The sequence below is a fragment of the Cynocephalus volans genome, chromosome 12, assembly GCF_027409185.1.
Source record: "Cynocephalus volans isolate mCynVol1 chromosome 12, mCynVol1.pri, whole genome shotgun sequence".
Taxonomy (NCBI): domain Eukaryota; kingdom Metazoa; phylum Chordata; class Mammalia; order Dermoptera; family Cynocephalidae; genus Cynocephalus; species Cynocephalus volans.
The window spans coordinates 52733520-52746025 of NC_084471.1; the positions used below are offsets into that span (position 1 = coordinate 52733520).

The 12506-nt window shown below is 39.0% G+C and overlaps 1 protein-coding gene across 1 annotated transcript; it reads left to right on the forward strand.

Annotated features, from left to right (window-relative positions):
- The first annotated feature begins 425 nt into the window (after window positions 1-425).
- Window positions 426-4851, forward strand: IFNG (interferon gamma). Its single transcript, XM_063076096.1, has 4 exons — window positions 426-539; window positions 1810-1878; window positions 1976-2158; window positions 4720-4851. The coding sequence occupies exons 1-4, from the start codon at window positions 426-428 to the stop codon at window positions 4849-4851; spliced, it is 498 nt and encodes a 165-aa protein (XP_062932166.1).
- Window positions 4852-12506: the final 7655 nt, after the last annotated feature.

Consider the following 12506-nt stretch of genomic DNA (forward strand, 5'->3'; position numbering starts at 1 on the left):
AAGGGCAAAGGGAAGGGGTGTGAAAAAATTTCCAGTCCCTGAATGTTGTGAAATAAAATTTCTGTCAAAGGATCCCACAAGGATGGCACAGGTTGGCATAATGGGTCGTCTCATCGTCAAAGGTCCCAAGGAGTTGAAAGGAAACTCTAACTGCAACACCAAAATGCCACAAAACCATAGTTATTAATACAAACTAGCATCCCTGCCTATCTGTCACCATCTCATCTTAAAAAACTTGTGAAAATACGTAATCCTGATGAGACTTCAATTAGGTATAAATACCAGCAGCAGAAGGAGATGCAGTACATTGTTCTGATCATCTGCAGATCAGCTACTAGAAGAGAAAGATCAGCTAAGTCCTTTGGACCTGATCAACTCAATACAGGAGCTGCCAATTTCAACTTCTTCAGCCTCTCTCCAAAAAAATGAATTATACGAGTTATATCTTGGCTTTTCAGCTCTGCATCCTTTTGAGTTCTTCTAGCTGTTACTGCCAGGCCACATTTTTAAAAGAAATAGACAACCTAAAGGACTATTTTGTAAGTATGAACTCTTAGTACTACTTGCTTGTGGTTGGAAATGACTTAATGGTGACTTGCAGTTGTATCTCTGATAGGCTGTCATCTCCAGTTCACAGTCATTTTGAGAAGAATGGTGTTACTTTGCTAATTGTTGGCTGCATGAGTTTCTTTACTAAATCATCTAGACATTGCTTTAGCCTTCTGCTCAATTTGCTATAGAGACTGAAAGGGGGTTCTTGAATCTTCCAAAAGATGGGCATAATATGGATATAAAGCATAATGAAGATGATAATTTTGGGGTGGGAATACATTCAGTTGTGATAAGTCAAGTAGTATGCATGCTGAAAAAATTATTGTTTATCAGACTCTGATTTCCTGGACTATTATGAAAGTGACAGTAAGAGGTCAGGATTAGCATTTAAAAGGGTAGTAGGAAATAATTGATCAATTAAAGCAAAAGAAGGTGAAGTCCTCAAAGTTTCAGCTTAAAAAATCACTTACAGGCGGATTTCTCTAAAAAGTGATCTCAAAATTCCACCGTTCTGCCTGTTTTATATGTGAATTACTCTCAAACTTAGTCACTTGCTGAGATTTTGTAGAAGTTGTGATTCTGGACAGGGCTTTTAAAAAATTTGTTTTATGAGTTTCTTTTAAAATTTTATCTACGGTTAATGAAAATAGTTTTTGTGTTTTAAGTATATTATTATTTATCCAAAATTTAGCTATTATGATTATAGCTACTATAATGTTCAAGTATTCACAATTGATTTTATTCTTGCAATATCAAATCAAATCTCTCTCTCTCTCACACACACATACACATACACACAATTATTTGGAACTGTCTTTTAAAGCTGGCATAATAATACCCTATAGGAGGGCACAGGTAGTTGTTACAGAAAACTGTACCATAGGGGGGCAGTATTTTATAGTGGGATGGCTTTGCTGATTTCTTTTTTCTTTCTTTCTTTTTTTTTACTAACCTTGAAAACATTTTCTTAGCTTACTATAGTTATTTGGGACACCTGAAGTATCATCAGCCTTACAGAGTTCATTTGTGACATTGCAATTTAAAGGTTATTGTAGAAAATAAGAAAGCTGAGAGAGCATAACCCTCTTTGGCTACATCTAATGTGAAAGCTTTGGGAATATTTATTGTTAGAACTAAAAAGAAGGGTTGAAAAGGAAATCAGTGAATATTGTCAGCATCTGAGTTCAATGAAACAAAGTGTATTTTTAGGACAATTTATGGACTAATTGTAAATCAATTTTTTTCTTCTTTTTTCAGAATGCAAGTAATCCAGATGTAGCAGATGGTGGTCCTCTTTTCTTAGATATTCTGAAGAATTGGAAAGAGGTAAGCTGAACATTCCCATTTAGCCAATTTTCCTGTTGCTTTTTTTCCCTGATGAATAAAGTCACATCATCCTTTCTTTGCATTCTTTTCTCCTAAGGAGAGTGACAAAAAAATAATTCAGAGCCAAATCGTCTCCTTCTACTTCAAACTCTTTGAAAACTTTAAAGGCAATCAGGTCATCCAACAGAGTGTGAATACCATCAAGGAAGACATGTTTGCTAAGTTCTTCAATGGCAGCTCCAGCAAACGGGAGGACTTCAAAAAGCTGACTCAAATTCAGGTGAGGTTATGTTAATCCTTTCTTTGGTTTCATTGCAGAGGATCTTGCAAAGATCATTCCTACAGAAAGTAGAAATGAGCTATTTAACAGTTGCTAGAGTTACAAAATGAACCCGTGGCCAAAAGCTGTTCCTTATTAATTCTGTTTGTGCTTTGGGTGACTTTGCAAAGTTAGTATGGGGATTATTTAAATATGCAATTTGGGAAAACACTGTTATTACAACTATTGCATAAAAACAGGTGAAAGGACAAATCCAGAGGAGGAAGTAGGTGAAGAAGTGGATGGCAGGGGGCTGGGAGTATTGAGAAGAAATTCTCTCATTGCCCCTTGTCTGTGTGATGGAAATTCTCTTGCTTTGGCTGTGTGTCTTAGTGGAAAGAGCAGTGGGAGGGGGTGAGAAGACTTGTGTTCTCCTCCCACCTTGGCCACTAAGGAACTGTGAGCTCAGATGAATCACATGCCTGGCTGGGGCTCAGTTTCCTTGTCTTAAAAGGAATCTGTTGGGTTTACTACATAATTCTATGGCCTCCTTTGTTCTAAAACTCTACAATGCCATGAATAGAAACTGAGAATGAATTAGGAGAAAGCTACTTAGCCTTTGAGGAGGCACTGGAGTCCTCCCACTGCCAATCTCTGGTCAACCTCTCAGATTGTGCAGCCCCATTAGAAGTGAGAATGTTTGCTCTTTGTTTTCAGACCAAAAAAAAGAAGATAGAATTTGAATTTGCATGTTATGAAAGTATTGTTTGAATAACTTTCAGACATTTAAGTAGCTCAGCTGGAAAAATTCTTAGGCTCCTAAACTTTATCTCACGAAATCGTCTTGAGTCTTTAAAGTTATGGCTTCTAGAAGCTGAAAGATAACTTTGAAGCATAAAGACAAATCATGTTTTCCAAAATTTTACCCAGGAGACAAAGGCCTCCAGATTCCTTTTGGTTTAGCTCTGATATATATGGGCTTGAATGTGAGGGACAGGGGTCTTTTAAGTCTCGTACTCTTTGGATTTGTGCCCAGTTTTCACTTACCTGGGGCTGCCTCTCACCTCTCTCATGTTAGCCCCCAGGAGCTGAAAGGAGATATGGCAGCAGGTCTCCTTTGGCCATAAGCTAGGGACTGAGAAAACACCTGCTCCTAACCCAGTGCTGCCCCTGGCTTGCTGTTCAGTCCTGGATAGGTCTTTTAGTTTCTTGGTGGTGCTTTGAATGGTGGAAAGTAAAATTTGTCACTTGCAAACACACAGCTGTAAAAAACTTTTTCTGCTCTGCTGTAACTGAGCCTTGAAAAGGGAAAAAATTTGTTTCATCTTTCCAGAAGCTCCAGCCTTCCTTCTTCATGATGGGTGATCTGGAGTGAGCTCTTAGCCACTGTCCTCTTTTGCTCAATTGCTAACATATTTTAGGCATATTATGCCCTTTAATAATTAGTCCTGAAGCCTACAATCCCCTTAATCATCCTCAGAAATGTGGTAAGCTGGCCACCATGTTTCCAGCATTAGCAAGAAATGTAGTGGCATAGCCCAGATGAAAGTAAATGGTCCTCATTTTTTAAGCATGAAGTTACCTAAATGGCCGTATCGGTTATCTTTTTTTTTTTTGGCCAGGGCAGGGATGGAACCCTGGACCTTTGTGTTATCAGGGCCATGCTGTAACTGCTGAGCTAACCAGCCAGCCCATGATCCTCTTGGTTAGACAGAGAAAATGCAGGTAGTTTAATTTGCTAGCACAGAAGGCAAAGAATAGGAAAAGTTTTTGCAGTTACCAATTTTAAATTTTATGTATCAGTAAATTGATCGTTGTCATGTAAATATAATTAGTGTTTATTTTTAATATTATTATGGAAATAATGGGACTGACCTAATTTGGGGGACATTAAAAAATTATAGTTTTCATCTATCTTGGACTTGGTGTTTTAACCTATATCAGTGGTTCAGAAACTTTGGTGGGTATCAGAATCACCTGGGGAACTTGGTGACCGCATGATGGCCCAAGCCTTCCACCTCATGCACCTGAGTCTCTGAGTTCTTTATTAGGTCTCCAGGTTAATCTGCTGCATACTAAAGGTGAGAACTGTTGGCTGGTGGTAACTAATTTGATACACAAAGCACAGACTAAATAAAGTACAAGGTGATAGAATTGGTAGAGAGACTACAGGCCATCTAAACAACGTTCTCCTTGTTGAGATGAGAAAACAGAGGTTCAGAGAGGTTAATGCAGAGTTATTGCATGTACGGAATTTAAACCCACTTTTTTTGTTTTACTGCATTTCAGAGCTCTTTCTACTATATAACTTTGAGAATTCTGTAGCAATGAATTTAAGGACGTGTAATGTGCCCACTGTATTACAGCCCAACTAACAATTTAATTATAATTTTAGCCTTAACTGCTGAAGAAGTGAATATTGTATATTAAGGTAATATAGTACTAGTCAGGATCACCTTTTTTTTTTTTTTTTTTTTTTAAAAAAAAGGAATACTTTCATTTTCACTGACCATGACATTTGTTGAGAATATCTTGATGGCTTGTATGCCTGAAATTAATTTTGATGTTTTCTTTCCCAATAGGTAAATGACCTGCAGGTCCAGCGCAAAGCGATAAAGGAACTCTTCACAGTGATGACTGATCTGTCACCAAAATCTAACCTAAGGAAGAGAAAAAGGAGTCAGATGCTATTTCGAGGCCAGAGAGCATCTTAATAATTGTCATCCTGCCTGCGCTATTTGAATTTTTAAATCTAAATCTATTTATTAATATTTAACATTATTTATATGGGGAATGTATTTTTAGACTCATCAATCAAAGAAGTATTTATAGTAGCAACTTTTATGTAATGAAAATGAATATCTATTAATATATATTATTTATAATTCCTGTATCCTGTGACTATTTACTTGACACTTTTTCTTTTTTTCCTGACTAATTAGGCAAGACTATGTGATTACAAGGCTTTATCTCAGGGACCAATTAGGCAGCTGACCTAAGCAAGACCCTGTGGGTTGTGTATTTATTTCATTTGACAATACAATGAACACATAAATGAAATGATACCATCCAGTCACTGCCTATTTGAGAACGTGGTTGCATTCTGAGCCACTGCTTTAATGGCATGTCAGACAGCACTTGAATGTATCAGGTGGTAAGACCTGTCCCCTAATACAAACAGCATCTCAGGAGATTTCACACCTGGTGCTTCCAAATATTGTTGACAACTGTGACTGTACCCAAATGGAAAGTAACTCATTTGTTAATTCATCAATGTCTAATACATGTGAATAAAGTATAATTTCACAACTACTTATGCTGTGTTAGACTCTAAGTGAGGAATGGAGCAAGTGAACTACATACTAATGTATTAGTAGAAGGAAAGTCATTTTTAGCTGTGGAAATTTTAGAGTTGCATTAGGCCTCATTAAAGGTTTTTCTTTCCACTGGCAATTTATTGGCTTTCACTGCTCCAGTTGGCAGCTATTTGAGTTATCTTTCCAAGATATAGATTTAATTATGTCACCATTCAATTCAGAGCTTCTGAAATGGAAAGTAGCCCCAACTGCTTAGCTTGGCACAGAGGCATTTATTTCTACCCTCTGCTTCATCTCCCTACTCCCTCCTTCGACTTTGTATCCCTCTGTCCCACATCTGCCTTGGGAAAATGCACTGGGTATGGGATAGTGAGTGTAAGCTCTACGGAGAAATGACTGGATTGGAATCTGGGTTATGCCATTCCAAATAGTGTGACCTTTAATGAATTATTTATATTCTCTAAGCTTCAGTTTCCTTGTCTGGAAAAGAGAAACAATCATGCCTTCCTCACAACATTGTGGTGAGAGTTTATTCTTTCACTCAAAAAACTATTTATTGGAGCAACTATTATGTGCCTGGTGTTGTTCTAGGCGATTGAGATATCTCAGTCAACAAAACAAATAAGGATCCTTGTCCTTGGGGAATTTGAAATTGAGCAAGGGGCAGATAGACAATAAACAAAATACATAATATGTTAGTAAATTGCATGGTATCTTAGCAGGTGATTGGTGCCATGGAAAAAAGTAAAAGTAGAACAGCATGAGGGAATTGGAAAACTACAAGCGGGGTGGGGTGGGGTGGGTGGGGTGGGGTGGGGTGGGTGGGCTAGGGGTTTAAACACAGTGATTATAATTGGCCTTGTTGAAGAGATGACACTTGAGGAAGCACTTGTAAGAGGTAAGGAAGGTAGTCACTTGGATTCCAGGCAAGAAAAATGTCCTTGCAAAGGTTGTGGAGTGGAGATTTCCTGAATGATAAATGAAGAACCAGCAGACCAGAGTGGTGAGCCCAAAATATGAGAGAGAAAAACAGCCACCACTTGAGGGGAGGCAGGGGAAGCAGAATTCTTAGGGGAGACCCAGTTTATCTTTCCAGTAGTAGGTAGCTGAGGATATGATGGATTTGGTTAGTTCTGGACTGTGAATTCCAGAAGACCCAGTGAGTTGAGGTAAGAGAGGAAGTCATAAAAGAGAATGTGCATAGGGATGTGCTGTGAGTCTGAGACTTCTTAGGATCACTGACATAAACAAGGATATTGGATATAATGAGATTAGTTGTGCTGGCTGTAGGACATATAGAGGTGGCAAGATTGTGAGTGTCAAAGACAGAAAATTATCTGGGGCTTCTTTCTAAACAATTTCACGTAAACAGCCCCAACAACAGTATGGTTAAGTGAAATAGTTCATGTAAAAGAATCATTTTAGTCCTTGACAATAATCAGCGTTCGTTATTTTGATTATTGGGTAACTCAGTGACAGTGGGTGGGACTTGATTCCATAAGTTTTTAATCTTTGATGAGACAAAATTGAAAAGAAATTGGGCCGATCTTGGTATGACCACAACTGATATGAATGGCTGCTGGTGTTTCCACTCTTGTTAGTATTTGACTGATGCAGTATTGATGTTACTATTTAAGATTGATTGATGCAGACTTTGAGATATCTACAGATGGAGGGCTACTGTGAGATTGTCTTGTCTGGACCATAGAACCAGATTCTACCTCTGGGGAAGGGACTGAAAATTCCTACTCTCAATCATCTTGAGAAGTGACAAATCATGTAATGGGAAATAAAGCTCCAGGAGGTGGATCTTAGTCTGGGTCTACATAAAACTTTCCCCTGTCTCTGAGGTTGACCTCAGTTTGGCCCAGACTCTGACACATGTAGACTGTATTAGAGAAGACCCTTTAAGAGAACTTGAGTTGAGACTGGCCTATGCAGTAGTTATAAATTATCCTCTATGTTGTATGTTCCTTCCCTTATGTACACATCTAGTCTCAGAAGTGTTGTGTGGCTTACAGAAGGGACGCACTGTGCTTTAGAATAAGGGGGCAGCAACGATTCCTCTCCCAATGCCAGCAGGGCCAGGTAATCCCTAGGCTCTTGAGCAGCAGGGGCAGAAGCTGGGTATGGAGTGGGAAAGCCCTTATTGTATAAAGGCCCACTCCTAGCAACTCTCAGAAATAGCTGGTACACCCTTGCTGGTGGGATGATTTTTGGCAATTAGGAGATTAGAGCTTGAGTATTAAACATCAATGACTTTCTTCTTCTTTTCCTCTTCTCTCTACCCTTCTTTCCCCTCCTTTCCCATCCTGAACAATATAATTCTAAACCAGTTAAGTGCCTCAGAGTAAGGGAGGCATTCATGGTTGCCCACGATGGGGAGCCAATTTCTGAGCACCATGAGAGGGGTGTACATGCAGGGGGAGAAACTGGTGTGGAAGGTGGCAGAGCTTGAGCAGAATGAGAAGGATGTCCAAGAAGGGGTGGGGGAGTATATTAGTTTTCTGTTGCTTTTGTAATATGTGACCACAAACTTAGTCACTTAAAACAGCACACATTATTATCTTATAGTTTTGGAGGTCAGAAATCTAAAACCAAGTTCAGCAGGCTAAAATCAAGGCATCAGCAGGGGTGCATTCCTTCTGGAGACTCTAAGGGAGAATCTATTTCCTTGAGTTTTCCAGCTTCTAGAAGTCACTCTCCTTCCTCAACTAGTGGCTTCCTTCTTCCTCAAAGCTAGCAGAGTAGCATCTTCCAACTTCTCTCTGACTCTGACACTTTCACCTCCCTCCTATAAGAGCCCTTGTGATCACATTGGAACTACATGAATCATTCAGGAGAATGTTTCCATTTCAAGATTTTTAACTTAGGCACATCTGAAAAGCCCCTTATTCCATATAAAGTGACATTCACAGATTCTGGGAATTAGGATGTGGACATCTTTGGGGGTCTATTATTGAGTCTACCACAGGGAGATAGCCAAACATGGGTACTCAGAACTTCAGCAAAGCAAGGAGGTGTCCGTGTGGAAGAACGGTCTGGAGTGTTAGAGTTCAAGTAAAATTAGGAGGACATCCATGTATTTGGGCAGCCGAGCATGCAGAGTTAGAATGTAGTAAGAATGGCATCCACACAGGGGAAGTTATGCTAGTATAGACGGGAGATTGTTTACCTATGGGGGATTGACTAAGTAAATATATTAAGGATAATGGGAGCCAGGTTTCTTACTGGTGGAGAAGGGAGTTACAGCATGGAAAAGAGGAAAATTAGAATAAACCCTGTGATATTGAATTGGAATTGGAGGTATCAGTATGAGCCACAGTCTTCAATATACATAGACACAGACATAGAGAGAAATAATAAATTATGTAACTCTTTGCATGTATATTCCCTAACCCTGTCCACTGAGAGGGCCTGGGAGCAGCAGCATCCCAATAACAATGAGAAAACTTAGTGCTCAGATACTGACTTCTAAATACCATTCTCTACTAAAAAAACCCAGGACTCCTTGGAGAATTGGCTAATTCCAGGGCTGGGGTAGGGAAAGTACAAGGTGTGCCTCACTGTGCTAGAAAGCACGAAGTGCTCAGAGAATGATGGACACATGTTAAAAGGCATAGAGACTAGCTTAATGTGACTCCCACTTGCCACACATGGGAAAACTTGAATATCAAAATAAGCAGTGATAATAATGTATTATAACATATCGAATACAATAGAAAACCATGACTACATACTGGTATAAATGAATGAACTGAAATTTTGATAAGAAATGGGATGTTTACATATTTGCAAGTTACCTCCCTATAAGATATTTATTAATTACACATTGGAAAAGAGTGACTTTACGGTGCAAAAGCCTAGCAGACACCATCTTAATCACGGGATAGAAGCGAACAACATTAATAATAGGATAAATGAAAAAAGTGTGCTACCTGACAAGATGCAGTGAAATGAACACAGCAAACCTTCTGTGACATCCCTGTGAAAGACTCATAACCTATTCTAATCATGAGAAAACATTATACAAATGCAAATTGAGGAACATTCTACAAGATCTCTGTTCTATAGTCTTCAAAGTGTCAAGGTCATGTATGTTAAGGAAAGACTGAGGACTGAGGAACAGTTTTATACTGAAATGGATTACAGAGACCTGACAACTGAATGCAATGCAGATTTCTGAACTGGACCATTTTACAATACAAGGCATGTTTAGAACAACTGGTGAATCTTGAATGAGCTCTGAGGATTAGATGGTAGTAATATGAGTATATTCATATAAACTTCCTGATTTTGATGGTTGTATCTGGGTTATGTAGCACATGTCCTCGTGGGTAGGAAATTCATATTAAAGTATTCAGAGATGATGGGATATTAGGTTAGCAGCCTACTCTGAGATGATTCAGGAAATGTAAAGCTTTTTTTTTAACTCTTCTGTAAGTTTGTAATTGTTTCAAAATAAAAATATGAAAAGGTCACTGTGAGATTATTTCAGAGTCATAGACTGGTGAGGTCTAAAATTCTTGAGGTACTTTATTCCAATCAGATAACCTAGAATTTCACGTATTCAACCTGTGGCAGGTTGGTTTCCAAAGATGACCACATCTGTATATTCACCCCATCTCCATGCTCTTCTAGCAATGTGACTGACACTCCTCCTACTGAGAGAGAAGGGTTATGTCCCTCCCCCTAATACTGAGCAGGGCCTTGCAACTTTCCCTACCAGTGGAGTGCAGTGAAGGTAAAGCTATGTGACTTCTGTATAGAGAGTACAGCTTCTACCTGGCTTTTTTCTCTTTCTTGAGACATTTACCCTCAGAACATGTCATTGCGTTGAGAAGCTTGGGCTTCACAGGGAAGCCATGTGTGAATATTCTGGCCAAGAGTCCCAGCCAGCCTGAGTGCCAACACCAGCATCAGTTACCAGATGTGTGAACCAAGAAGCCTTCAGATGACTCTAGCTCCAAGCTTTGAAATTTTACAGCTGAGACCTCAGATACCAAGCTGCTTGTAATTTAAAAAAAAAAAAAATCATGGCAGACTTCTGATGTTTGCTCTGACATATACTGAGAGTGGAAGTTGTTACTCCAGTCCTTAAAACAAGGAAACGCTGGACAAACTGAAAATCAATGGTGGTCCTCGGTTCTGTCAGAGAATTGAATTTGCAGGACAAAATGCCACCACCAAATCATGAGAGTAGGCACATCTGGAAAAGTCATAGCCAAGGTTTGCTTACTTGAGCCAGAAACCACTGGAGTCTTTAACTGGTCAGAACACTTAAATGGTGATTTTGATGAGTTGCTGGAGGCTGAGTGTGGACTGGTATGGGAGTGAGAAACTCCTGGGGGCTGAAGTGTTAGGGATCTCCCACCATGACCCTCATGAACTTTATCTACAGGAAACCCATCAGGTTCTCATGGTGAAGATTTAAGAAAGATTCATCTGTGGCTTTCGCATGTTTCCTTGTGAAACATGTCCAGAAACAAGGCCTACTCTCCAGGGAGAAGGAATTTACGAGTCTAGTAAGACAGCTGTGGGGGAAGAATGTTCCTCTAACTGCAGTCCTTTCTAGTGTTCCCGCCTCACTTAAAACTATGCAAGAAGAAGCACTTATGAATATCATGGCCCTGAGATGGAAGCCCACTAAAACATTGAGATTTAATGGAAAGATTATAAAACATTCCCCATTCTTCATACCTTACTACATACTGTAGGGCTCCAGCAATAATAGTATTATTACAGCTGAAAGAGCTTACAGACACTGTCTCTCTCTGAGGAGGAGTACTTAAGGAAGCACAAAGTAAACACAGGAGACAAAAGCAAGGACACTAGAGGAACTTGACACCTTTTGCATCCCCAAAGGCAAGGAAAATACAGTCTGAAGAGACAAAGCAAACATCAGAACCATACTCTGATATAACACAGATATTGAAATTATCAGGTAGGAAATTTGAAATAACAACACCTAATATGTTAAGGGCTCTTGTGGAAAAAGTAGACAACATGCAAAAACAGTTAATATCAGCAGAGAGATGAAAATTCTAAGAAAGAATCAAGAGAAAATACTATAAATCAAAAACATTGTAACAAAAATGAAGAGTACCTTTGATGGGCTCATCAGTAGACAAAACACAGTCAAGGAAAGGATTAAAACTTCCCAAACTAAAATGCAGAGAGAAAAAAAGGAAAACAGAAAAAAACAAAACAGAAAAACAGAATGGAACATCCAAGAACTGGGGGACAATTTCAAAGGATGTAACAAAACCACAGATCCTCAAAGAACACCAAGCAGAACAAATTCTCATAAGACTAACCCTAGGAACATCATATTCAAACTGCAGAAGAACAAAGACAAAGAGAAAACCTTGAAAGAGTCAAAGGAAAACACACCTTACCTGTATAAGAACAAACAAAAGGATTACAACAGACTTATTGTCAGAAAATGTGTATTAGTTTCCTATCACTGTTGTAACAAATTAGTGTCTTAAAACAACACAAATTTATTATTTTGTAGTTCTGGAGGTAAGACAAAAATTAGTCTCAGTGGGCTAAAATGAAGGTGTTGGGCAGCTTGGTGTTCTTTCAGGAGGCTCTAGGAGAGTATCTGTATCCTTGCCTTTTTTAACTTCTAGAGGTTGCCTGTGTTCCTTGGCTCATGGCCCCCTTCCTCCATCTTCAAAGCCAGAAACATTCGGATGAGCCCTTCTCATGCTGCCATCTGGTTCTCTCTCTTCTGCTTACCTTTTCCACTTATAAGAACCCCTGTGTTTACCCCTGGGTCACCCAGATAATCCACGATAATCTCCCCATCTGACACATCACAGTCAGGTGATTACCAACATTTATCCCATCTACAACCTTAATTTTTCTTTTCCATCTAACCTAAAACATTCATAGAAGAAAACAAAAGGCATACAGATTAAAAGAAAGAAATTAAACTGCTCACAATGACATGGTTGTGCAGAAAATCCCAAGGAATTAATGAAGAGTTCTTGGAACTAATAAGTAAGTATAGCAAGGTTGCAGGATACAAGGTTAATATACAAAAG

Coding starts and splice junctions, on each gene's coding strand:
- IFNG (XM_063076096.1), top strand. CDS start 426: ATGAATTATACGAGTTATATCTTGGCTTTTCAGCTCTGCATCCTTTTG. Junction 540..1,809: donor ACAACCTAAAGGACTATTTT/GTAAGTATGAAC, acceptor TTCTTTTTTCAG/AATGCAAGTAATCCAGATGT. Junction 1,879..1,975: donor TTCTGAAGAATTGGAAAGAG/GTAAGCTGAACA, acceptor TTTTCTCCTAAG/GAGAGTGACAAAAAAATAAT.